Genomic DNA, 24,580 nt, shown 5'->3' with positions numbered 1-24,580 from the left:
AGTCTGACTGCTCTCAGAACTGTAACTATTTAGCTGCCTGGAGAATTAAGACAGATGCTATAATAAATACAGAGCAGGTTTAGTGCTCACAGGCATTCTGAAATCGGTCACATGGATAAACCCTTCCTCTGAATATTATAAACATGGACGTTTCACCCATATTGTAGAAGACAGAGGGCTGACTTTAATAATATGACATTATTAGCATCTCATGGACTGCTCTAGAACTGGTGTAGTCTCTAAAATCTGATCCCTGCAGCCATATGGATCATACTACTGCTGCGCTGCGCTGTCATCTAGTGGTCAAAGGCTGCATTTGCGCTTAATACAGGGACAAAGTTGATACCTTTTGGTGGCCCAATGTAGACAAAGCAGACAGTACATAGTTTTTGGGACCACAGAAGTCTCTGCCTCTGAAGGAAAGACCTCTGAGGTTCTTTTCATTTTCTCCTGGGTAAATAGGGTTATCTGCACATCTCGTGCCCTGAAGAGCAGGGGTGGAGGGCAAAGAAGCAAATGCATACGGGGGGTTCTGCAGCTCCTGCCCGTTCGCCTTACCTAGTGACACGGCTTAGTATTGATCCCTGATGGAATACCTCGACATCCTAGCCTGCGAGACATGTAGCGAGACAGGTAGCGAGACAGGTAGCGAGACAGGTAGCGAGACAGGTAGCGAGACAGCGTGGTTTACACTCAGTTTGCACTCAGTGGGGGTTCTTTCACACGAGGATTGCCAGCGTAATTATGTGAGTGAATGAGTAGGTACTTTAAATTCCCTGCCATGCATGAGGGGGTCTCAGACCGCCAGCAACAGGTGCAGAGCCAGCGCTGAGGCTGTACTAGAAAGTACATAGTCAGCTGGACGCATCTCCTGCATGGAAAGTGTCTGAGGGGCATATAAGGGGTAAAACCCCTCCATGCATTTGTAGAGGGGAGCACCATGGAAATCTACCCCTCAACTAACATATACATTAAGGTATATATGGTGACCGGAGTGTCCCTTTAGGTAAAAAGGTAACTCATGAGGCGTTGGGTTCTTTTCTGCCATCACTATCTGTGTACATACCTGTATCTATGTATTGAATGCGTGTGGTTAGCGTGATGGCGTGTCACACAGTCTTGGGTGGGGGTATCAGCAGAAGTAAGGAACCTCTTGGCAGAACGTTCTTCACAGAAGCCCTTTGGATGGGCAGAGCTGTGGGGAACCTCAACATAATGATTATCAGCACGATGTCCATAGGATGCCCTACGGTGTATAGACTGCTGGTTCCTCGCGGACGGCCCCTATGTGTATAGTCACCGGGTGAATCGAGGAAGGAAGGCACTGTGTCGGGACTCAATTTCACTGCTTACTGGTAATAGAGCACCACCATAACTTTCCCCCATCATGTTAGTCCCCAGGTTTCCCCTCTACTCCCAAGGTCCCCATGTCAAGAAAGTACAACCTGCCCACGACATTGGCATTTAGGGTAGGGAATGGGGGAAACACTCTAGTTTGGGACCCCAGGACCCCCATACAGCTGTACTGGCTGGACCCATGTTTACTCCAGTAGACGACATCTGAATGGCAGATCCCCGAGGACAATGCCTTTTTATAAAAGAGACCATAGTTTGACCAGTTTGGCCAGTGTGGTGACATAACTAGCCTTCATCGGATGAACCTGTCCCACCAAGGGCGTCATTTGGTAGACGTGACTTGAGGAACTTCTCCTTTGTCTATGATGCAGACCCAGGATTTAAGAACTTTATAAAGATTAAACCCAACGGGGATCTAAGGACCAAAAAAAATGCTGCAATTTCTTAATTAAAGAGCGCCGAGGCATAAGTTGGACAAGTGGACAAGTTCTCATCCGCCAATTAGCAGTCCTCAAGTGTACTTCGAGTGAATTCAAATACAATAGGATTTAGTCACTAGAAACCCAGCGACCCTGAAACTTCCCATATGGAACAGTAGATGTAGTACAAAGAGGTTTTATTTTACTGAGAGTGGTAGATAAGTGGAACAGCCTCTCAGCTGGAGTGGTCGAGGTGAATACAGTGAAGGGATTAACCTCCCATACATCTGTGGTTATGAGAACAAGACAGAGAACAAGAATGAGGTTCGTTGTACATGAGAACACAATACTTGTATTTAAGCTGCTGTTCCACTGAGACAAAACATCGGTTGCACTGTCTAGTATGTCTAGCAGATCTGTTGTGCATTTTTTCTTCTGAAGGTTTTCCAGTTTCGTGTCACATGACAATTACGTGTCCCCGGGCAAAAAAAAATATTATCGATAGAAAACTTTAAATGATTAAAGAATTCTTTCTGGAAAGGGTCTGGACGTTCATAATGTTTCTAACGCCGCATTTATTTACAAACGTGTGAAATTCAGCGTTACACAACATTTTGAGGCCAGTTCTCTCTTTTTTTTGTGTGTTTTTTTTTTTTTGCTATAATGCAAGAATGGGCAATAATGCAGCGCAAGTGCAAATGTGTGAGCGTACATCTATTTATATACGGTACTGACGTACACAGAGCCGGGCTCCGGTGACTGGGGATACAGCCCCCTCCATCTTTCTTTGTGCGCGTGTCATAGTGAAGCCGATGTCTTCCTTTCATACATCTCTCCTGCTGACTTTTCCTCTTCCTCCCCCTCTTTCTGTCCGTACATGCGCCATATCCACCTTTCACTGTCTCTATTCATTCCTCTTTCTTCTATCTCTTCTTACTTATTTTCTTCTCTTTCTTTCCATCTCCCTCTATCTGTCCTCCTCTCTGTGTCTCCATTCACACTCCTCTTTCTCCATCATCCTTTCTTAGTCTCCATTCATACTTCTTTCTCTCCCTTACCCAGTGCCCCCCCAATCTCCATTCATGTTTTTCTCTCTCTCTCTCTGCGTATTCATTCATACTTCCCCCCTCCCTCGCTTTCTCTCTGCGTATCCATTCATGCTGCTGTTTTCCACCCACACTCTTCTCTGCGCTCTGAATGTTAATGACTCTGGTGGAGCGGAGGGTCACAGACGCATGGAGACGTGATCTCCCTTCAGTATGGGGGTGCAGCAGCCTCAGCCATCCTGATCTATGGCCATACAATTATTAGAGAGAAAAGCCAGCGTCACAGCTCAGACACAGTATATTTATCCGTACGCTGCCATCGCTCATTCTCCCTGTTACTGCATATATACCGTATCTATATATATATATATATATATATATATATAACTCCATTCAAAAGGGTTTTTATTACTATCAATTAGCCTTTTAAACTTAAACTTGGATCAGCGAACACAGTGTGCCATTGGAACAGAGGAGTGATGGGAGTGATAAAGGGCCATTAGAACACAGGAGTGATGGGAGTGATAAAGGGCCATTGGAACACGGGAGTGATGGGAGTGATAAAGGGCCATTGGAACACAGGAGTGATGGGAGTGATCTGTACGCCTATGAAGATATTCCATTAGAAATCATTATAGAATCATGTATAACATTAACCCGTCTGTGCTGGATTTCTGTTATTTTAATTGACATAATATGCTTTTCTTTTAAAAACAAGGGCATTGCTCATTATTACCCCAAATAACTGCACCTTATAATGCCTTCTATGGCTCCATATAACCTTTTCCTATAACCCTTCCTATTCTCTAATGTAACCCCTCCCAATATCTTCTATTACTTCTATATAACGCCACCCCTATAACGCCTATTAGTCGATATAATACCTCCATATAACCCCTTCTATTACTCCATATAACCCCTTCTATAACTCCTCCTATTACTCCATATAACGCCTCCCTATAACTCCCCCTATTACTCATATAACCCCTCCTATTACTCCATATAACCCCTCCCTGTAACTCCTCCCATCACTCCATATAACCCCTTCTATAACTCCTCCTATTACTCCATATAACCCCTCCTTATAACTCCTCCTACTACTCGATAAACCTCGTTCGTGTCGTTTGGCTGGAGACACAGCGCTAATTGCCTCTATCACTAATTACTAACGCTGTAAATTGTTAAGGTCGCTGTCCTTACATACCTGTCATTCTTGCAGGCCAGCGCCGAGCACAGGATGCTTTCAGTGGGACAACAGCTTTAATAGCCCTCTGCTCGTGGTTCTGGTCTCGCTGGGATCCTGGGATCTGGAGATTCAGCTCTACATGTCTGTCCAGCCTCTGGACACCAGGATGAGCTTGCCCACCCAGTCTGGTAAGTGGTTTATTCCTAGATAACGTGCGTTTCATGTGAAGGGGAAGCAGTATCGTCTATTTAGGTAGACGAGGTATCCTTTGGAGGTATCTCAGTGTGGATGGTGGACCTTTTTCGTTGGGTTTTGTTGGGTTGGTAATTAATAGAAGTGATTGCTTTTTGTATTCTTTTTTCTCAATCAGTTCTCTGTTAATAAATAGCCTGTTCTGCATCACAGCTACTCCGGTTCTACATTTTGTTACATATGGACCCGTAGGTACAAACCAAAACCTTCTCTTCACCCATCTGTAGAAAGCCATCGAGAACCAGCGTCAGTCAAACAGGAGCAGTAACTTGGCAATAGAAAATTAAAGGGACGCCAGCCATCATAGTACTACAATTAATATGACAACCCCCCCATTTGCCCCTTTCCCTGCCCCAGGGGTATTTGGCTTTGCAGGAGATGTGTTCTGCCAGACAGCTCCAGCCCTGGTTCCGTAAACATTCACCGGGATGTCCCTTTAAGTTGCCCGATCCCAAGGTGTATATCAGGCCAGCGTATAATAAATATATCTTGTATTATCTGGAAACACTATTACTTAAAAGAATCTTCTGAAAAAATACAGGATTTCGGAGAGCGATAGACCCTCTTTTTAGGGCAATAAGAATATTTCCTACACGCCGTGTGAAATCGCCGCGGCAGCTCATATCTCTAGCAATTTCGTGTTACGTCTAATCAGCCTAATAATTAGTTGATTAGCCCCGATTAGCATATTCCATCCCCGGCACATGACATTCCTTCATTTTATCCGAGGATAAGCAAACAGAACGAGAGTTAAGTTTTACATTAATGAGTACATAAGGGGGGAGCGAGATTCCGAATTTATAATTCAGATTCACGGACAGCAGGGCCAATCGCGTTGTAGCCGAGATGTCTACATTTCTATTGCAGGGATCTAACGTCTTGCGCAGGTCTCTATGGATGCATCCCTTCCTGGAACAAAAAAAAAGAAATAAATAAAAAGCGAACTAGCTGCCAGCTGCATTGATTTGTCCGGCCCTGATGGATGGTATTCATTAAAATCCTCTTATTTTTTTTTATTTTATTATACATTGGTTGGTAATGGATGGAGCTTGGAGAACTGACCCCAGCCGGTGCGTTCTTATCATTCGTAAAAATGTCTGGGCTTGTTGCGGGCCGGCGATATTTAATACATGAATGAAGTAGCTGCTTACAATTATGTCACAAGTCTTACGCTTACTTTACATGATCCCCTTTAATAAATCCAAGTTCAGGGGTTTATTTATTTTGAAGAACGAGCTGGGGGATTATTCACTATGAGCGTGTTCTGTTCAGGGCTTCCATAAATGGTCCAGCTGTGGAATAATCCATTTCTTGATGAAGTTGAGTCTCCTTCATGACCTTGGGGACAACGTGCAGAAGGAGTTGGGCATGTGAAGACCTTGTTTAGGTTGAATTGTCAGTATAAGTTATCACCTAAATAAACACATCATCGTGTAACATATATTGGGCAGGTAGATAGCTTGAAAAGGAGACGTTCCGTTGAGAGACGTGCAGTGAAGCAGCTCCAAACAGAACATACTTGTTCTTCTGCTTTCATAGGTTTGTGACCATCAACAAACCTAATGTTTAATGTGTATGTCTGATCTAGACAAATGTATGGAATGTAGGGACTAGGCACATCATTTTGGACCAGGAAGTTGGCTTTGAAGAACTGTGTTGGTTCTACTGAGGGTGTGGATAATGCAGTGAAATAAAATGTAAATTTCACAACGACCCACCTGTATCCCACCGCTTTTCACATTGGTAGGTGTCAGGTCTTGCACCCTCTGTCTTTAGATATCCAGTTCTTGGCCCATCTCTTCTTTAGCCTTATGTTCTTATACCCACCAAAGACTGGTTACACCTTGACTTCTGTCTCCAACCTCTAATGGTCTTATACTGGTCTTTATTAATGGCTTCAAATCAGTCTTTCAGTCCTTCCCACTTCTTTTCTCCACCCTACCTTCATCTCATCTTCCTCACATCTCTCCATTGGAGGTTTTTATGAAAATCCTTTCTCCTGCCTCTCTCAGCCAGCTCTTTTCTGCCCTCTAATCTTTTTTTTCAGTGATGGTTGAATATTTAAAGGCATTAAACATAAAATTGACAGGTCATTGATTGTTGCTGATTGTTCAATGTTCTGTATAGCCACAGCAATTCCTTCCATTAAACAAAGAATCTGTCGGCAGGTACAACCCATTCGGCGAATCTAGTCAACCAGTTTTCCCTGCTTAATCAGTCGACGGTCTCGTCTTAGATTGAGGAGCCGGATGCCGATCCCATGCATGTTCCCTCTACCATTCCTGCTTCCTCTACTATCTACTATGTCCCTAAACTGACTTCTCTCCTGTTTTTACTCCGTCTCTATTCAATGGTAGCCAATACATAGAACTTTAGGCATTTATTGAGCTGCAGCCTCTGAGATCCTCTCCAGCACTTGGCTGGTTGAGTATCATTTGAGTTGAAGGTCAAAAAACATTTGGAGAGCTTCCTCTTGGCTCCCACTGACCTGCACTGTCTTTCATAACTGGATTTGTATGGTATGTATCATCACGTCTGTGCTTCCCCGTCTGCTTAAGCAGAGGCCAGCGCTAGGGACGGAATGGAGAAAGAAATGTTTGTATGTGTTGCATAATGTTTTTATATAGTTGGACATAAATAATTAAGTTAAAAAAAGAAACAACTCTACAAAGGTCATCCTTCCCAAAATATTATTGCATCCAGAAGGAGAGAAAGAACAGCTTCAGATTTATCTTCAAGGGGTCCATTATGTCCCATTGCCACGTAAATTGGCTGAATAAGATAGGTTGTCCCTCAAAAAAGGAATCCCAGGTTATGGAAGAATATATAGCGATCAAGAGTAACTAGATGGGATTGCCAGCATGTAGTCACCTCTTCCATTGGATGATGCCAAGGAGGACCACCTCTCCTTTCATCCATAACCCATCTCACAAACTTTCCTCCCTAACCAAACACCCTTACATGGCATTCGTTTTATACTCCTTAACCCATCCATCGTTTGAACCAGCGATGGACGATTACATTCGTAAGTGGTCACACTGATAACGTTGGGGTTCAGACTTTTTGTAACGTTATATTGGGTGGTTCCTGCTGTGTCTTTGTTCCAGATCCGACACATTTCTCATGGGACTCACAGACGAGTGATGTAAAGTGCAAATAACTTTCAAACGGGCCGAGCGGAATATTGAGACTGACCACATCCACCCCGGGGCCTTATATTGCCTGTTCCTGTCATAAACACTAATGGTTTCCTCCTCAATCCTTATCCATTTCCCACTGTTAATAGTTCTTCCTTTCCATCTCAATCAGCAAGACCTCTAGAATGTGGCTTTTCTTCTTACAGTCAAAGCTTAATGAGATATCCATAACCCGTCAGATCCTATAGATTCTGAGAACCTGCAACCGGTATTACCAGAGGGAGGGCAACTATAAATGTATCCTTTGTTGGTCATAGAAACACATCTAGAGCCACATATTTATTTTATGTGCCGCCCTAAGCAATTGCCCCCAGCTGCCTCGTCTGCGGTTGCCTTCCTTACTTGTGAGTACTGCCATATGATGTCACGTGCCACCTGTTTAAGACACGAGGCTCCTGGTAACAGCGTGTAAACATGGCTGTTCCAGTTTGGAACCATCATCCATGGTTTAAATGGGCTGTAACAGCCCCATCGAGCAACTGCGCCGATAGAGCGACCTGCACCCAGTTTGGTGGGGGGGATCCTTCTAGACCGCTTTCTTGATTGTGCGTTCATTCATACCTTTCCTATTGCGCAACTTGGGAATTATCGGAACTCTTTTTTTCAAAGTACATTCATTTAAAAAAAAGAGACAAACTGTACTCCTCCTGTGCGTTTTGTCTCTATAAGTCTGTATTTGTACTCCAATGTTCTAAATGTGCACTTCATCCAGTCAATGGGAAACCAGCAGGGGCATATATGAGCTCCTATTGGTTGTATAGACTTTATGGATCGTCCAATCGTGTTGAGTATAGCTGGTGGCCAAAGACCATCACTGAGGGACATATCTGGCCCATAAAGAAAGGTATTCTGGAGTCCAGCTAGAAAGGAGATGGTGGACTAGTCTGGACCGGCAGACGTGGGGCCGGTAGACCTGCTTCTGGATATTTAGGTTTTATGCCCCTTTGGTTCAGTTGCTGAACCTGATGAGATGGGGAACTTAACCCCTTCTCGCCCAGCTCCCCTCCATATCACATTCCTGTTACACTTGGAGAAAGGGATCATTTTGCCCTTGGTGCTAGTTCTGCGACTTGTAGCCCCTTGAGTTCACATAGCAATTGCCGATCGATGTAGAGGGGTCATCTGAATGATTCATCCCTCAGGGTACCCAAGGCATTGGATTTTGGGAGGCAGAGCGGGATGTGGGCATCCTTGTGGTACTAGAAAGGTACTGTAGCCCGTAAATTGCCCAGCCGGCGAATGCTTCCTATGCTCTCATCTGTGGTGCTCGGGGGGTTAAACTCCTGACGTTCCCATCTTGTGTTGGTAACGCAGCTTCTTGGGTGCCAGTAGATTGCACTTTAGCATAATAACTTGCTTCCAGCGTGAGGTAACAGCTATATTTACCCGCAGTCTAATAATAAGCGCGGCCTGCTATTTATGTGAAGAATGCCGAGCAGCAAACGAATGTCACACTGCAGATCAGCAGCGCGGTGTATATGTGCGTACCTGAGTGCATTCATGTGTGTACACGGGCCGCGGCGCACCGGCATGCGTACAGCGCTCTCTAGAGAGACATCTCTCCGTTCTCTTTGTTATTCCCCCCTGGACCCTCCTTTTAAATAGCAGAAATAACTGAACAAAGTAAAAGAAAGAGAGAAAAGGTGCTAATGTACCCAAAGACCTATATCTGTCATATAACGCATGATACAGTACAATATTGGAAACCAACAAGTATCTCCATTATAGATTCATCGTTATCAAACAGTAGTGAGGGGAGTGTGTGTTTTGTGAGTGTGTTGTGTGCGTGTGTGAGTGCGTATGATTTTTTTATGAACATCTACCCATCTGTCCGTCCATCTATCTGTACATGTATGTGAGAGAGAGGCTTCTGTATATGGCGGAATGAAGCAACGGGTCCTGCATGCACGGTCGTGAAAGTGGTATGGTCCAAGAAGTCTCTTAATTATATACCATGGAGGACAACGTCAGCCCTTCTTCCAGGACAACCTCTTCCTAGAGTGTAGCTAAAACAGCCGGTGTTATATATACAGAGAGAGAGAGACACCAAAGTCTGTATAACAGACCGTTTACAAACATATAATAAAGGATTAGAAAGGTAGCCTTATCCCAGATTACGACGGTTTATTGTCTTTTCCTGCCCTCCTCTGTTTTATTGCCTCTCCCCGCCACATTCCGTGCCCCCCCTGTTATCCAGTCTGTTGCCCCCTTGCTGGTGTGAGATGTCTCTGTAGTGTGACAGCTGTGTTATTCCTGAGCAGTCCTTCTCCCCCGAGCTCTCTCGCTCTCTCTCTTTCTCTCTCCTGTCTATTTTTATCTTGCTCCTCCTCTCCTGTTCTATTTCAGTCGCTCTGCTGCAGAACCTTCCACTCGCAGACCAGCAGTTCACTAGGCAGGAGGGGGAGGGCAGGGTACAGGCCTAACTAACCCCCCCCCCAATCTTATAAACACCCCTGGCACTGCCACCCCAACTTTGGATATGGATTGTCTGACTTCCACGTTGGCACTTTGACCGTTTATTGAAGAAGAAGCCGGAGTGGGGTTGGGGGGGGCGACTGTTTTGGAGTAGGGTGTGTTTTATTTATTTATTTTTGGTGAAGGAGGGGAGGTCGGCTGGTTGCTGGTGTCCAGGCGGAGGGAGTTGGGGAATGTTGCTGGTTCCCAGGGCTCTGGCATTGCCTGATATGCTGCAGACTATTTATGAGACAGAGCCCTGTGTGTCCTCTGCAGATGGGGTGAAGGGGCGAGAGCCAGCGCTGGAGCTTCTGAGTCGGGCACAGGGACACACGCTGCCTGCTGCAGGTGAGAAGCTCCTCTTCTTCACCACTTCCATCCATGGGAATCATCACACACTCCTTCGTTCCCTGGGAATACCCCCTGTCACTTCACAGAAACTCCCCCATCCCTCTCTGTCCCTCCAGCTTCGGAGACAGCCTGGAAACCCTTTGCTCTCCGTCAGGACCATGGTCCCTTCTCACACTCTACTCCTGAGCTCTCCATCCTCTGCTCTCTTCCACCTTCACTGACACTTTCACAGCCTCGTCCTTTGTCAGTGTGGTTTCTCCCCGTATGTTTCAGATCCTCGTGTCATCTCTCCATCCCTCTGCAATAACATTCTATCCATTTCCCCCCACTTACAATGAGCTGTGTCTGCGGTAAACCGCTCTCCCCTCCGCTGACAGGTGTCTCTCTGTCTGTTGCCCTCCACATACAGGACACTTTCTCTGTATTATTCTACCAGGCGTTATTTTGTAAACTCACACACCCCATCACCAGGGCTCGTATTTTTCAGCTCACAGCATTTCCAGGCTTCGGTGATTCCTGTCTGCATCGCCAGTGTGTTTCATGCTCCCATTTCTGTCCCTGCGATTCCCTCTTGAACCTTTCGGGTACCACTGGGTAATTCTGGATTCCGTGTCTTGGTACCCCTGTCTCGCGCCTGCATCTCCGGGTTCCCGTAGTGTCTCCCAAGGCTCTCCTTCCCAGTGTCTCTGGACTCTAAGATCCACATGTGTCTTCCTCCTTATCCCTGATCTCCCATCTCATTTTATCCATCCTGAGGACCTGTTCTTCCATCGGTGCCCCATAGACCGCCGGGTCCTCCTGTCAGACCACCACCAATCACCAATTACAACAGCTTTATCTTATGTTACAGCAGACATCAGTACATAATACACAGCTCCTAATACACAGACATCAGTACATACCTGCCAGCTCCTTATACACAGACATCAATACATACCCGCCACCTCCTAATATACAGACATCAGGACACCGACCTCTCACCCCTCCTAATACACAGACATCAGGACACAGACCCCTCACCCCTCCTAATACACAGACATCAGGACACAGACCCCTCACCCCTCCTAATACACAGACATCAGGACACAGACCCCTCACCCCTCCTAATACACAGACATCAGGACACAGACCCCTCACCCCTCCTAATACACAGACATCAGGACACAGACCTCTGTCCCCTCCTAATACACAGACATCACAATATGTTAATAATACGCTGTGTATCGGCACTCGTGTAATGAATGTATAGCTGGTAATGTATTATTTCCTGTGTTTGCTTTCATTCAGTATACAAATAATGTTCACCTAGTGACCAAAAACAGTACGTTTCATAAAAGCTAATTATATGCATACACAGGACTGGTGCAAATACCTCATTGCACACTGGTGTTTGTATGTATGTATGTATGTATATGTATATACTGTATATATACACGCGGTGGGGGTGCGCGGTGTATGTGGCTGTGTGATGTGTCTCAGTCTATATATATTTCCAGCTATATATTTTTAGCTCCACTGATGTCTGCAGACTGGAGGAGCGCTGCACGGAGCTCTCCCCTCGCTAACCCCCCCGCCGTGTCTTTATGTACCCAGATTTTAACTCTCTGTCGGTTAAAAAACACACTGGTAAATATCAAATTCTGGCCCAAACTCAGCCTTATTAGCCTTAACGATACTAATACCTGGTTGTATTATTGAGGAGCCCCTCTTTGTTTCACCCCAATTTTCTTCTCGTTTGCTGATGATAAAAGTGCTCTAGATGATAAGCATGAACCCTACTGGCTGCCCAACATCCCGCTCTCACCCCTTCCACTCACACTTCTCCTTTACCTCTGCCCAACATCCCACTCTCACCCCTTCCGCTCACACTCCTCCTTTACCTCTGCCCAACATCCTGCTCTCAACCCTTCCACTCACACTCCTCTGTTACCTCTGCCCAACATCCCACTCTCATCCCTTCCACTCACACTCCTCCTTTATCTCTGGCCAACATCCCACTCTCACCCCTTCCACTCACACTCTTCCTTTACCTTTGCCTAACATTTCATTCTCACCCCCCACACCTCTGCCCCAGATCCCCCTCTATTGCCGCCATCTACTCTCTCTTCCATCCTTTTCCTGCTGTCTTGTCCCCTTTGCAGTCCCCGTGTTATTATGTCTCTGTCACAGTCTCGCACATTTCCCCCATGTCTTTGTGTCTCACATTGCTCTATTGCTCTCACCTGCTCCCCCCACCCATCTCTTTTACTCCCGCATCCCCCCTCTCCCCATCTCTCTTTCTGTGGCATCCCTTATCCCTCTCTCAATCATCTTATATATTTCTTACATCCCTCCAACACTCCTGTCATTCCTCTCATTTCTTTTTTTTACATATTCTTTTTTACTTAACTCACACTTACTGTTCCTCTCGGCATTTAATCAAATATTGCTCTCTCCCTATACTGTCACTTCCTCTCCCATTCCTTCTCTCTATCCACCACCTCTCCATTCCTCCTGTCTCCCTCACACCATTCCTCCTTCATTCATTCACTCACTCACTCATCCTTACTTCTCTCAAGCTTCTCATTCATCCTTTTACCTCATTTTTACCCTATTTTCGCATGCATCATCCATTTTGCACCAATCTTTTTCAACATCCCAATACTCAACCCAATTCATATAGAACCTATTAACCCTTTGTGGTACCAATACTGAACAGCAAAACACACAGGCAGGTTTTTTTTTCTAGAATATAAATAAAATTATGTTATCTTTAACCTCTGTTAACCTCTGTTAAGACTGTCTTTGGAACCCATTAAACTTGTCACTTTAAAGGTCACCTTTTTTCTTACATGGGTTCGAGACCCCCTAAACATGTCACTCCTCTGGGGGACAAATATCCTGCACACTATAGTATATTCCTGCCCTGGATATCCGCTTTAAAATCCAAGTGGAATTGTATTGGAGAAGTAATAGAATTTGTCATTTATCTGTGATATTATTACATCCCAGCTTTTGTGTTCTCTTCTTCTTCTTGATTAATTTATGTAGCGCTGTCATATTCTGCAGCGCTGTACATTTCCCCCCTACTTTTACTGATTTTAAGTAGTGGATATTTTTAATGTAGATGACCAGAATCCCCTTTTATCCTGTGTAATTATGGAGGAATTCAGGGTGGTGAATGACATTTCTTCATCTGTATCATTAAGTAATGTGATTCCTGGTGACCTGTTCTTCATGTCATATTGTAGACAGGTGTACCTTTGCTAACTGAATGCTACTGTCTTTCAGCAGTGGAGGTTAGTCCCATCCTTTCTGCAGCGGTGCCCTCTCCCAATACTCTCTCTCCAAATCCCGGGGAGTTGAGGACAGAGCCTAGGGCGGGCGGCGGTCCTGGAGTGCCCCTGGATCCTGCGACTCGAGAGCAGCAGCTTCAGCAGCAGCTTCTTCTCCTCAAACAACAGCAACAGCTCCAGAAGCAGCTTTTATTTGCGGAGTTCCAGAAGCAGCACGAGAATCTGACCAGGCAACATGAGGTCCAAATCCAGAAGCACCTCAAGGTGGGGTCCAAACCCTGCACCACTACTTACTGCATATCGGTGGGGACCATAACCCTTCACCTCTGTTTACTCCATATTGGTGGGGACCATAACCCTTATCTAACAAGTCCCCCTTACCCCACCCCAATTCACATACAACCCCGACTTTCCACTTACTGTAGATGTTGCTCCCGCTCCCCTAGTTCAGATTTGTCTCCTGTGTCCTTGCTGGTCCAGATAATGCACCTTCCTCTCCTTCTTCATGGACAACCTCCTCTCATAATCCGACTCTCTCCGACTCTGCACTTTTTTATCTTACCCAAGTCACCTTTTGACCTACCACCCAACCTATCAATGTCTGTATGCATTACATGCTTTCTTAACATTTAAGACATTCAATGTCTTACTCCCTTTCCATGACTGTTATATCTTCAGGTCTCCTGTACCCATGGACACAGCCCTACCGTTCCACCACCAGATCCCTTGGTTTCTTTATCCATGTTGTTTCTCTTTTGTACTTTCTCCTCTATTCTAAACCTTGCCTGTCTTTTGTCCGCAGCAACAGCAGGAAATACTGGCAGCCAAGAGGCAGCAAGAATTGGAGCAGCAGAGAAAACGTGAGCGTCAGAGACAGGAGGAAGCCGAGAAGCAGAGATTGGAACAACAGCTTCTGATACTGAGGAACAAAGAAAAAAGCAAAGAAAGTAAGAGGGAGACACGAGTCTGTGGAGCTGTAACCCTTGGCACAGTTTGAGTGGCCATTGTTAGAAAGCAGCTGTTGTGCCTTATAGACAAAGCCCATAGATAATGACACTTGTCTGGTGAACATCTTGGGATAATAGTGCTGGACTGAGGTCAAAGGTATTATTTATGTACTTCAGGATATTTCTTTTCTGTTTATGGCTGATGTGGGCAAAACATAAATGTAGGTTGACTGGGTTATAATTCCTTACGCATCTCACACCTTCTTCCATTGGCCTTTAACCCGTGTTTTTGGTTTCTCTGTCTACCCAAGGTGCTATCGCCAGCACAGAGGTGAAGTTAAAGCTACAGGAATTTTTGCTAAGTAAATCCAAGGAGGTGCCAGGGAGTGTGAACCATTCCATCCTGCAGCATCCAAAGTGCTGGTGAGTGGCGATGCTCCTGCTGTAGAAGGTCCTAAAGTCTTCTTGTTCTTCTCCTCTCTTTTTCTTATATACTGTCAGGTTTCATCTCATCCTTGTGCTCATTGCCCTTCTCTTCTCTGTCAACTGTCTGTCATTTCTTCTAGGGGCACCCACCATACCTCACTGGACCACAGTTCTCCTCCTCAGGCTGGTTCACCAGCAACCCCTCCATCCTATAAGTTGCCTCTTCTGGGAACCTGTGACGGGAGAGATGATTTCCCACTCCGCAAGACTGGTAAAAACACATTACTGCACCGGATCAGTGTGGGTGGGAAGTAAAAAAGATGAAAGGGTCGTGGCATCAAGTAGGAAAGAAAGCAATAAAGTCGCAAGATAAGTGGCCTACTTACTGGTGAACCCTCAAAACAGCGCTGCTCAGTGTTCTGTTTATCGAAATGTTCTGAACTGGCGGTCTTGTCCAGCTTGTTTATTTAGTTTTTCTTTTATCTCTTGCAGCCTCTGAACCCAACCTAAAGGTTCGCTCTCGGTTAAAGCAAAAGGTGGCAGAACGGCGTAGTAGTCCTTTGCTTCGTAGAAAAGATGGGACCGTTATCAGTGCATTCAAAAAAAGAGCTATCGAGATCCAAGGTATGCATGCCGGTCTTGCATCTCCTCCAAACCATTCCTTAGACCTTCCACCCATACATACCACATTGTACCCTGTCCATTGCCATCTTGCATTCCTGGGCTTCCACTTTCCACCACCCATCCTGCTTGTCTCTTATTCCGCCAGTCTTATATTGATGAGTTTTATTGTGCTCCACCCTTTGCAGTATCCTCGGTATGTAACAGCGCCCCAGGATCCGGACCTTCCTCCCCAAACAGCTCGAATAGTGCCATCTGTGAGAACGGACTGACTGGGAGTGTGCCTAATATTCCCAGCGAGGTACGTGGGTTCAGAGAAAAGGGTGGAGAGGAAATATGGAGTGTTGAACTTCTTTTGTTAATGGGGAATTTGTGGTTTGCTCCATTTTGAATTATAGTTTAGACTATAACTTCTAACATTGGTTTCATGAAGACACCAGGTCAGAGATTGTTCATGCTCATCAGGTTGTTGTAGCTCTGGGTTGGGGGTTAACTAATAATGTTGTGTTCCCTTATTGCTTATAGATGCTTCCGCAACAAAGAGTTCTCACCTTGGAAGGTGCAGGTGGTCTTCTAGGCCTCTACACATCCCCCTCACTGCCCAATATCTGCCTGCAAGGGAGTGCCAGCAACCTCAGTGTAAGTGCTTTCCTGCTCGAGATCATGGTGTGAGGTCCTATACCTGCACACACCCGTACTGGGTGGAAGAACGTACAGCTGGGTTATATCTAAGCATCTCTCCCCAGGGCCAGTTCAGTCCCCAGGAGGGAGCCGAGCGTCAGAACCTGCGTCCCAGTGGCCCCTTCCTCAGTACGACAACCTTACCCAGCTTGGACGGAGGGGAGTTAGGTACCTTGGGAGCCCCTACTCTCCTTCAGCATGTCCTGTTATTAGAACAAGCCAGACAGCAGAGTGCACTTATTACAGGTGAGCGCCACTCCTTGTGTTCCTACTTTTATTTCTCTTAATGCCATAATATCTTCCCTATACACTCTTCTCTTTTTCCTCTTCCAATACCAAACCTTTTTTGCCTTTGCCTATTTTTTGGCCCACCTTTCCCTTTGTTGTCACCCTCTTATTTTGTGTCACAGTTCCCCTACATGGTCAGTCCCCCCTGGTGGGAGGGGAGCGCGTTTCCGGTTCCCTGCGGTCTGTCACGAAGGGTCACCGGCATCGTCCACTGAGCCGCACACAGTCTTCTCCACTCCCTCAAAGCCCCCAAGCCCTCCAGCAACTGGTTCTTCAACACCAGCATTATCTGGACCAGCAGCAGCTTAGCAAGGTGAGTGAGGACTGCCAGTCAGTCCCTCTGGGCTGCCCACCCAACACCATTGAGTGTCAGACCCACTTTATTATCTTTCTCAACAGGTTGGAGAGGGTATACGACAGCCTCCTATACACCCTGAGGAGACAGAAGAGGAGCTGACAGAACAAGATGGAGGAGAGCGGTGCCGTGCCATCTTTACCCTTGATGGAGGAACGGAGAGTGAGGAAACCCAAGAGGAGGACGATGGAGCAGAGGAGGAAGAGGAAGAAGAGGAACAGACCAATGGTGCTGAAAATGCACTAAAAAAGGTGACTTTGTAGAGGCTATTGAAAGAGAAGGAGTGAAGGGGGTGCTTCAGGGGCAGAAATTATTGGAGTGGGAAGCACATAGAGTGAGATTTTGAATTTGGGTTGAGAATCGTGGGACGTTCTGCATAAGGAGTGGGGAGTGCAGAGAGGAAGTGGGGTTGGGGCAGGCAACGTGGCACACAGGAGTAGAGGGTACGCTATACAAAATGGGACTGAAGGGAATAATCTTCTGGTGGGGAGAGGGGGGCTTTGTGATAGCTTGAGTTATGGAAATCTGGATCAGTGGATGGGGGGGGAGACATTCTCCAGTGTGCATTGATGTGTAACGGCAGTTCATTGATGAGTAGAGCGCATTATGACTCACTCGCTGATGACTCACCTCCCCCCAGGGACGCGACTGGCACCCCCCCCCCCATTTGACCTGCTGTTGTAGTGGATGGGACTGCAGGTATAGGGAGGGAGGTGGTGAGCAGGACTTATCCGCAGAACCATTTATTACAAGTCCTGACAGAGCTGTCTGCTCCCCCACACTTTTGTGCCTGTAATATGTCTGCGGTCCTCTCCTCATACTCTATCTAACAGTATTGTAACGCTCATTGTTCCCCCCACCACCACCAGCTGTTCCCGGACACCCTGCCTTTGTATCAAGGCTCCCTCCCTCATACGGCTCTGAGTCGAACCCAGTCCTCCCCAGCAGCTCCTCTCAGCGCCTGCACTTCGGAGCCACGCCGCAGAATGCTCTCCACCACTGGTGAGACCACATGCGTTATTTCTTCACTCATAGGTGCCGTAGACATACAAGTTACACTCAAAGTTCCCAAATGGAGAATTCCCTGCCCCGGTTCTATGAATTACAGCAATTAATGTCATCAAGTAACTTTCGCCATGTCCATTCTCTTTACCCCCCACTCTTCAGGCCTAGTCTATGATACCCTGATGCTGAAGCACCAATGCGCATGTGGAGATACCAACAACCACCCGGAGCATGCTGGTAGAATACAGAGTATCTGGTCCCGCCTGCAGGAGACCGGTCTTCTAAACAGGTGTCAGGTACGTTCCCGCGTATTCTAGTGATAATATACCACTTTGCTAAAGGGGGTTCATAAGAATGCAAAACGGGGCTCGACACACCATTGACAAACATCTGAGGACATCACATAGAATATTAGATGGATTATTTCACTAGGGAGACCATATGGCTTCACCACGAGGGGACACCCGAGTTGCATTATGTCTGCACATCACCACAAGGTGAAACCATCTGGCTCGTATAACGTTTGTGGAGGGATACAGCAGGGTGGCTGGAATGGTGGTGGTGGGTAAAGACCAAGTTTAAGGATAGTAGGAATGACGTGATGTCCCTGTCGCAGCGTGTACGGGGCAGGAAGGCAACGTTGGACGAGATTCAGACGGTACATGCAGAACATCACACCCTGCTCTACGGGACCAGCCCACAGAGTCGCCACAAGCTGGAGAGCAAGAACCTGCTGGGTGAGGGCAGGGGAAGACGGAGATGTCAAAGGGAAAGGGGGTGAGATTGTGTCAGGAAGGGGATTGGGCTGTAAGGTTTAGATTTAAAGGGGGACGCAGCAGAGTGAAGCAGAACCTTGAGAAGTTACCTTGATAGGAGAACTATAGAAGAAGTGGGAAGCAAAGGGAAGAATCACATGGGTGATACGGGGAGGTCCTTTTTTATTTTCAAGTACTGACTATTTACATGTTTCTATACATTTTAAACTTCAGTGCACTTGTAGGAACAGTCTCCTGGCCCAAAACATACAGTTTTACTATCGGTAACCCCTGCAAATCTCATATCTTTTCTTACGTGGTTTCTAACTTTCCGTATTTTTGTTTTTTTTCTATATAAATACCCCGCAGGACCCCTCTCTCAGAAGCTGTATGCAGTTCTGCCTTGTGGTGGGATTGGGGTAAGTGTGCACAGATGTTTCAGAGTATCGTTCTTCATGCCACCCTCCACCTCTTGCCAGAATGCAGTTTGCCTGACCCGGAGAACGATAGTCAGTGATGGCAGATAGAGGGCCATGGGTTCTACTGCCCCCCAACAAAGTATTACCTGTCGGGAACGCCAACCTCAAGTGCCCTGCAGTGTTTTATGGAAACATAGAATGTGACGGCAGATCAGACCCATTCAGCCCATCTTGTCTGCCCATTACTCCTGCTGTAAAGCTTAATTTGTCTGAATTCCCCTACTGGATTAGCCTCTACCACTGCTGTTGGGGGGCTGTTTCATTTATCTACCATCTTCTCAGTATATCTCTCATGGCAGGTGGACAGTGACACCGTATGGAATGAAGTGCACTCCCCTCCTGCGGTGCGGACGGCTGTGGGCTCGCTTATTGAGCTAACATTCAAAGTGGCGTCTGGAGAGCTGAAGGTAATGGTTGCAGGACAGTAAATAGACCGGTTTAATTGGTCATTATGGAGGTCAGGTGCTAATGATCTTCCCTGTGTTATATTTCTCCATATATCTGCTCACATTCTCGGCCCATCTTATTCTTCCCATCCCTTTCTTTGCCCTTTAAACATGGCCACTTGCCTCTTTGTCCTTCTCCCCCCCCCCCCCATTACTACTGTACTTTTCAATAATCTCTCTGTGGACTTCCATCTCCTCTTTTGTCTCCCCCTTACCCTCCCACAGAATGGTTTTGCAGTTATCCGTCCCCCCGGGCACCATGCTGAAGAATCCGTTGCCATGTGAGTACGGTATTGGGGGTTCTCCTTCGAGGACCCCCTATTTACCCTTTCACGACCCTCTTTTCTGTCACTCAGTCCTGACGTCCCTGTCCATCAAACCTCCTTTGGGTTCCTATAACTTTCGCTAAGTGTTTAGAAGTCTTTACTGTCTAGTCATCTTTGTTACATCACTTCTTCCTCTTCCACCGAGTCTTTTCTCCTGGTCTGTTGGGCTCTCTCCCGCTCCTCTGTGTCTGCTCCTCACTTCTCTGGACCCCAGCACCCTCTCCCACAACACCGCGCTCGCCCACCGCTGACCCTCTCGCTCCCTCTCCTCTTCCTTTAGGGGTTTCTGTTTTTTTAACTCTGTAGCAATTGCGGCCAAACTTCTACGACAGAAGATGAATGTGGGTCGGATCCTGATAGTGGACTGGGTAAGTCACCGGGCGTTAAGGACGAGGAGTTGGGGTTTTTCTCCATAGGACCGAACATTAAAGAATTCCATTCAGTTTTAGACCTCCGCCTTTTAATAAACGTCATCTCCCAGAAATATTTACTGTGAAAAAGTTTAGAATGAAATCTTTTGTCTCCCATATAAGGCTGACCATTTAACCCATTGAAAACATTGGTTGGTTTGTTTGCTCCCATAGGAGATTAACCCTTTAATCTGTTGTATAAGTCATCGTTAGAGCCCTCCATTCCAGTGGGGACTCCCGGGTTTAGACTTTTTTGCATTATGAGTTTTTTTTTCCTCATTTTAGGATATCCACCATGGAAATGGCACACAACAGGCTTTCTATAATGACCCCAATGTTCTTTACATGTCTCTACATCGTTACGACGACGGCAACTTTTTTCCGGGTAGTGGCTCTCCGGAAGAGGTGAGTTTGGAAGCCAACACATGTAGATGGCGGTGGTGGCGGGTGGCATGTGGCATACTATGGCGGGATTGAGTGCATACATCTATCCTTGTGTCACAGGTGGGCGCTGGCTGTGGAGTGGGCTTTAATGTGAACATTGCATGGACAGGTGGTGTGGAGCCCCCGGTTGGGGATACTGAATACCTTGCTGCTTTCAGGTGTGTCCCAGTTTTTCATGGCTTTACTCTACTGTCTTATCCCAAAACATAACAGAAAGGGAATGCAATGGGGGTTCGTTGATCTGGTAAACGTGGTGTTTGTAGTCTAAGTCTTCCATCTTTCATCTCTACCATAAATTCTTTTCAACTTTCCTCTCACTAACAGAGAAATCATCTTCTTTCCTTGTAGGATGGTGGTGATGCCCATAGCCAAGGAATTTGCCCCCGACCTTGTCCTGGTTTCAGCTGGATTTGACGCAGTTGAGGGCCACCAAAGTCCGTTGGGGGGTTATTCAGTCACCGCTAAGTGTAAGCCTGAGTATCTCTCTTCTGTCTCCCACCCTTATACTTTGGATTTCATTTTTAACATACAAGTCCCTACCCTGTTTCATTAATTAAATTCCATGCCTTTTTCTACCCAAAATATGTCATACTTATCACCCGCCCGTCTTCCACCACACCTTCTATTATGTCCCTACCGAATCATCGCTCAGCTTCTCCTTCCTCTCTCTTTTTATTCATACATACCCTCACTAATCTAATCGTACCATGCAGGTTTTGGTCACCTTACCAAGGAGTTGATGACTCTTGCCGGAGGACGCGTGGTCCTGGCACTTGAAGGAGGCCACGACCTGACTGCAATCTGTGATGCCTCCGAGGCTTGCGTCTCTGCGTTATTGGGCATGGAGGTGAGAGCAGGAGAGGGGGTATGTATTTGCCACTGGGCTCTCCTGTTGGCCCCCATCACCGGCTCTGACCTCCTTTCTTTGTCCATAGCCTGCACCCCTCGATAGCAGCGCCCTGCAACAAAGGCCAAGCGAAAACGCACTGACCACCCTAGAGAGAGTGATCGCCATCCAGAGTGAGTTGGGCAGGGGTCCTAATAAAGGAAAATTATATGGAGGGATGTTGGATTGGTTAACGAACTGCGTGTGGTTCCCTGGGGGCGGGGCCTTGTGTTTCCGACCCCAGCTTTAGCTGACCTCTCCCCCGCAGGCAAACACTGGAGCTCACTGAAGAGCACAGCCCTGGGTCGTTCCATCTTGGAATTACAGCAGGGGGAGGTAGAGGAGGCAGAAACAGTCAGTGCACTGGCGTCGTTATCTGTGGATGCGAAACAAGGCAGTGCAGACCCCAGGTAAGCGGGATCGGGTTCCTTTTAACCCTTTGTGGTGTACTCACTTCTTCTAAACCCCCACATTTACATCTATATGCCCCTTCCCTGCTTATGGGCTGGGTCAAGCCATGTCACAAAGCTTTGATTGGTCCTTCAGAGCTATATATATATATAAGTGCCAGTGGGCTTTAAAGTACTGGTAAAATCTATGAATAATTTCTCCACTAATAATAATATTATTATTAGTGGGAGAACAAGGCATTTTAAGTAATAACCCATGTAAAAACGTTCCTTTAATTAGATATTGAGTTACCCAGAGGCAGATTGTCCTGTTGGGTGATCAGCCTTCTAGGTGCATCACCGCTTCATGGGCTAGTTGGGGAGATCGGAGAAACAGAGCTTCATGTAGCCAGCACAGCCTCCATAGAACACATATGTGAGCCGGGGTATGATGTCATAGCTTGGTGCTCAGCACAGCGAGTGCGCAATTAAATGATGGGGGCGGCAGGGCATTTCCCTGAGTCAACTCAGCCAAAATACGTCACTGAAAATACCCCTATCCTTCCCCATATGTGTTCTAGAAAGAGAAGTGCCCCCAAAAATAACCCCCACCCTGCTTTTGTCTCCTTTCAGTCCCCTGGAAGAGCCCATGGAGGATGAACCAGTTCAGTGAGATAACGTGGATCCAGCGCCACAGTCTTTTTCTTTTTTATTATTATTTTATTAGTTTTTGTTATGGTGATCTGATTATTTTTTCTATTAAAACCAAGAAACAGAAAAAAAAAAATACAGAAATGAGTAAATGGGTTCTACGTCCCAAAACAGTCATCTACCCCCCCCCCCGACCTGTGACCTCGCTCTTGAACCTTGTCCCATTTCGGCTGCTGTGCTGTACCTGGTCTCACCTTCCGTAGGTAGAGGAACACTAAGATGTGCTACCGATCTCTCACGAGACATGCCTCCCGAACACTAACCTAGAAATATATATGTCTTTATACATACATACACACATACGCGCGCACGCCTTATACTTATGTAGCACGTCTTAAATGACCCGGGACAAAGAAATAATGTATAGGATTTTATAAAACACTATACTCTACACTTATCAAAGGCCAAATGTCCCTGCTGTATATAAGAAAGTAGATTTTTTGGGGAGGAATTAGCATTTCAGTTTGTTGCTTACGCATATATAGTTATACATTTATAACTATTAACCAGATCAGCCCACTTTTTACGTGCCGTATTCAGTCGTTGGTCTTGTCTTAGATTCAGGAGCCATACGCCTACCCCATGTCTTTTTAAGTTCCCTCGTTGTTTTAATCTCTACCACTTCTGCTGGGAGACTGTTCTATTTATCTACCACCCGTTCAGTAAAGTAAAACTTCCTTACGTTACATCTAAACTTCCAGTTTTTACCTCTGACCCACCGCCCATGTTTTTTTTTGGAGGATAAAAAGTCCCTTTTCATCAAAACCCCTGAAAAAAAAGTGCACTTTGAATATATCCAACATCTTTAACCCCTGATAGGAAGTAATCTCGCCATAGTCAGATTTCCTCGGGGACTAATTTAATTGTAGCCTATAGTCACGTGATATAAGAAGAGGGCACCGATAGGCTGAAGCACACAGTCTTACCTTAGTAAGAAATGCTGTTTTCATGTGTTTAACCCTTTTGTTTCACATACTAGATCGTTCGGTTAAAACCCAAGTTACGTTTATCCTTTTAAAGCGGCAGTAAACTTTTTTTTCTTCCTGCGGGGCTTTTCTCATGCTGTCCGATTCCCACCATTTTGTTTACTGCCTCTTTAAATGGCTTTTTTTATTTTAATTTTTAATTTTTTTTCTAATTCTTGCTTTAATGCATTTGCGACAGTATATAATTTATTACATAAAACCAAAGAAAAAAAATGGCAAAAAATAACATGTCGGCCTTTGATAAATCAGCTCTTCTATGTGTGTGTTTATGTATATTTATATATATATATATCCCAACACGTGCGGAAAATGCATATCTTACCCCTTCTGTGGCACTCAACTGTCTCGGACTAATGAAATTATATGTGCTTAATATTTTATAACACTATGTGTATGTATCTGGGAATATGTATGTAATCGCACGTGTGTATCTATATATGTATTGTGTAATTGGAGAGGCAGTCCCACTAAGGACCAAACTAAATTCATTAATAACCTGTAATATTTAATTCATTTTATTATTTTGTGTCCCCTGGGGAAAAAAAAAAAAGACTAATTCTTTTTTTTTGTAATTAGTACAAAAGTAACCTGAAACAAACAAAAAAATAATAATATTGTGACTGATTATTATTTAATTAAAAAAAAAGTCTCTAAAATGTTTAAATATAGACATATTAGCCAAATATGAAAATATTACGTGGGACTGCCCTTTATATTTTTTATCATGGTTTGGGCAAAAGCTTTGTGTTAAAAGGGTGAAAACAAATTCAATTTACACATCACGCAAATGGGCGAAAAACATTTGCAATTGGGTCCATTTTTAATATGTTGAGATCTGTTTATTATATTATTTTCCCAAAAAATAGTTTTCACTAAACCATGATTATTT

The 24,580-nt window shown here is 45.6% G+C and overlaps 1 protein-coding gene across 8 annotated transcripts; it reads left to right on the top strand.

The window, feature by feature from the left end:
* Positions 1-4,031: 4,031 nt before the first annotated feature.
* Positions 4,032-23,234, top strand: HDAC5 (histone deacetylase 5). Of its 8 annotated transcripts, none has more exons than XM_053453844.1 (26): positions 4,032-4,195; positions 10,187-10,258; positions 13,532-13,839; positions 14,339-14,483; positions 14,795-14,906; positions 15,050-15,180; positions 15,402-15,533; positions 15,719-15,831; positions 16,056-16,169; positions 16,277-16,457; positions 16,622-16,812; positions 16,899-17,105; positions 17,724-17,856; positions 18,022-18,155; positions 18,476-18,596; positions 18,984-19,033; positions 19,393-19,500; positions 19,765-19,820; positions 20,146-20,233; positions 20,561-20,680; positions 20,780-20,877; positions 21,068-21,186; positions 21,433-21,566; positions 21,655-21,739; positions 21,874-22,015; positions 22,628-23,234. In XM_053453844.1, the coding sequence occupies exons 1-26, from the start codon at positions 4,147-4,149 to the stop codon at positions 22,665-22,667; spliced, it is 3,183 nt and encodes a 1,060-aa protein (XP_053309819.1). In that variant the 5' UTR covers positions 4,032-4,146; the 3' UTR covers positions 22,668-23,234. The 8 variants fall into 8 exon arrangements, with proteins under 8 accessions (XP_053309819.1, XP_053309823.1, XP_053309822.1 ...); XM_053453849.1 differs by having other exon boundaries at positions 4,034-4,195; positions 13,532-13,800; XM_053453848.1 differs by lacking the exon at positions 10,187-10,258 and having other exon boundaries at positions 13,535-13,839.
* The last annotated feature ends 1,346 nt before the right edge of the window (positions 23,235-24,580 follow it).

This window comes from Spea bombifrons, chromosome 13 (assembly GCF_027358695.1).
Source record: "Spea bombifrons isolate aSpeBom1 chromosome 13, aSpeBom1.2.pri, whole genome shotgun sequence".
Taxonomy (NCBI): domain Eukaryota; kingdom Metazoa; phylum Chordata; class Amphibia; order Anura; family Pelobatidae; genus Spea; species Spea bombifrons.
This window is presented reverse-complemented; position numbering and strand designations above follow the sequence as displayed.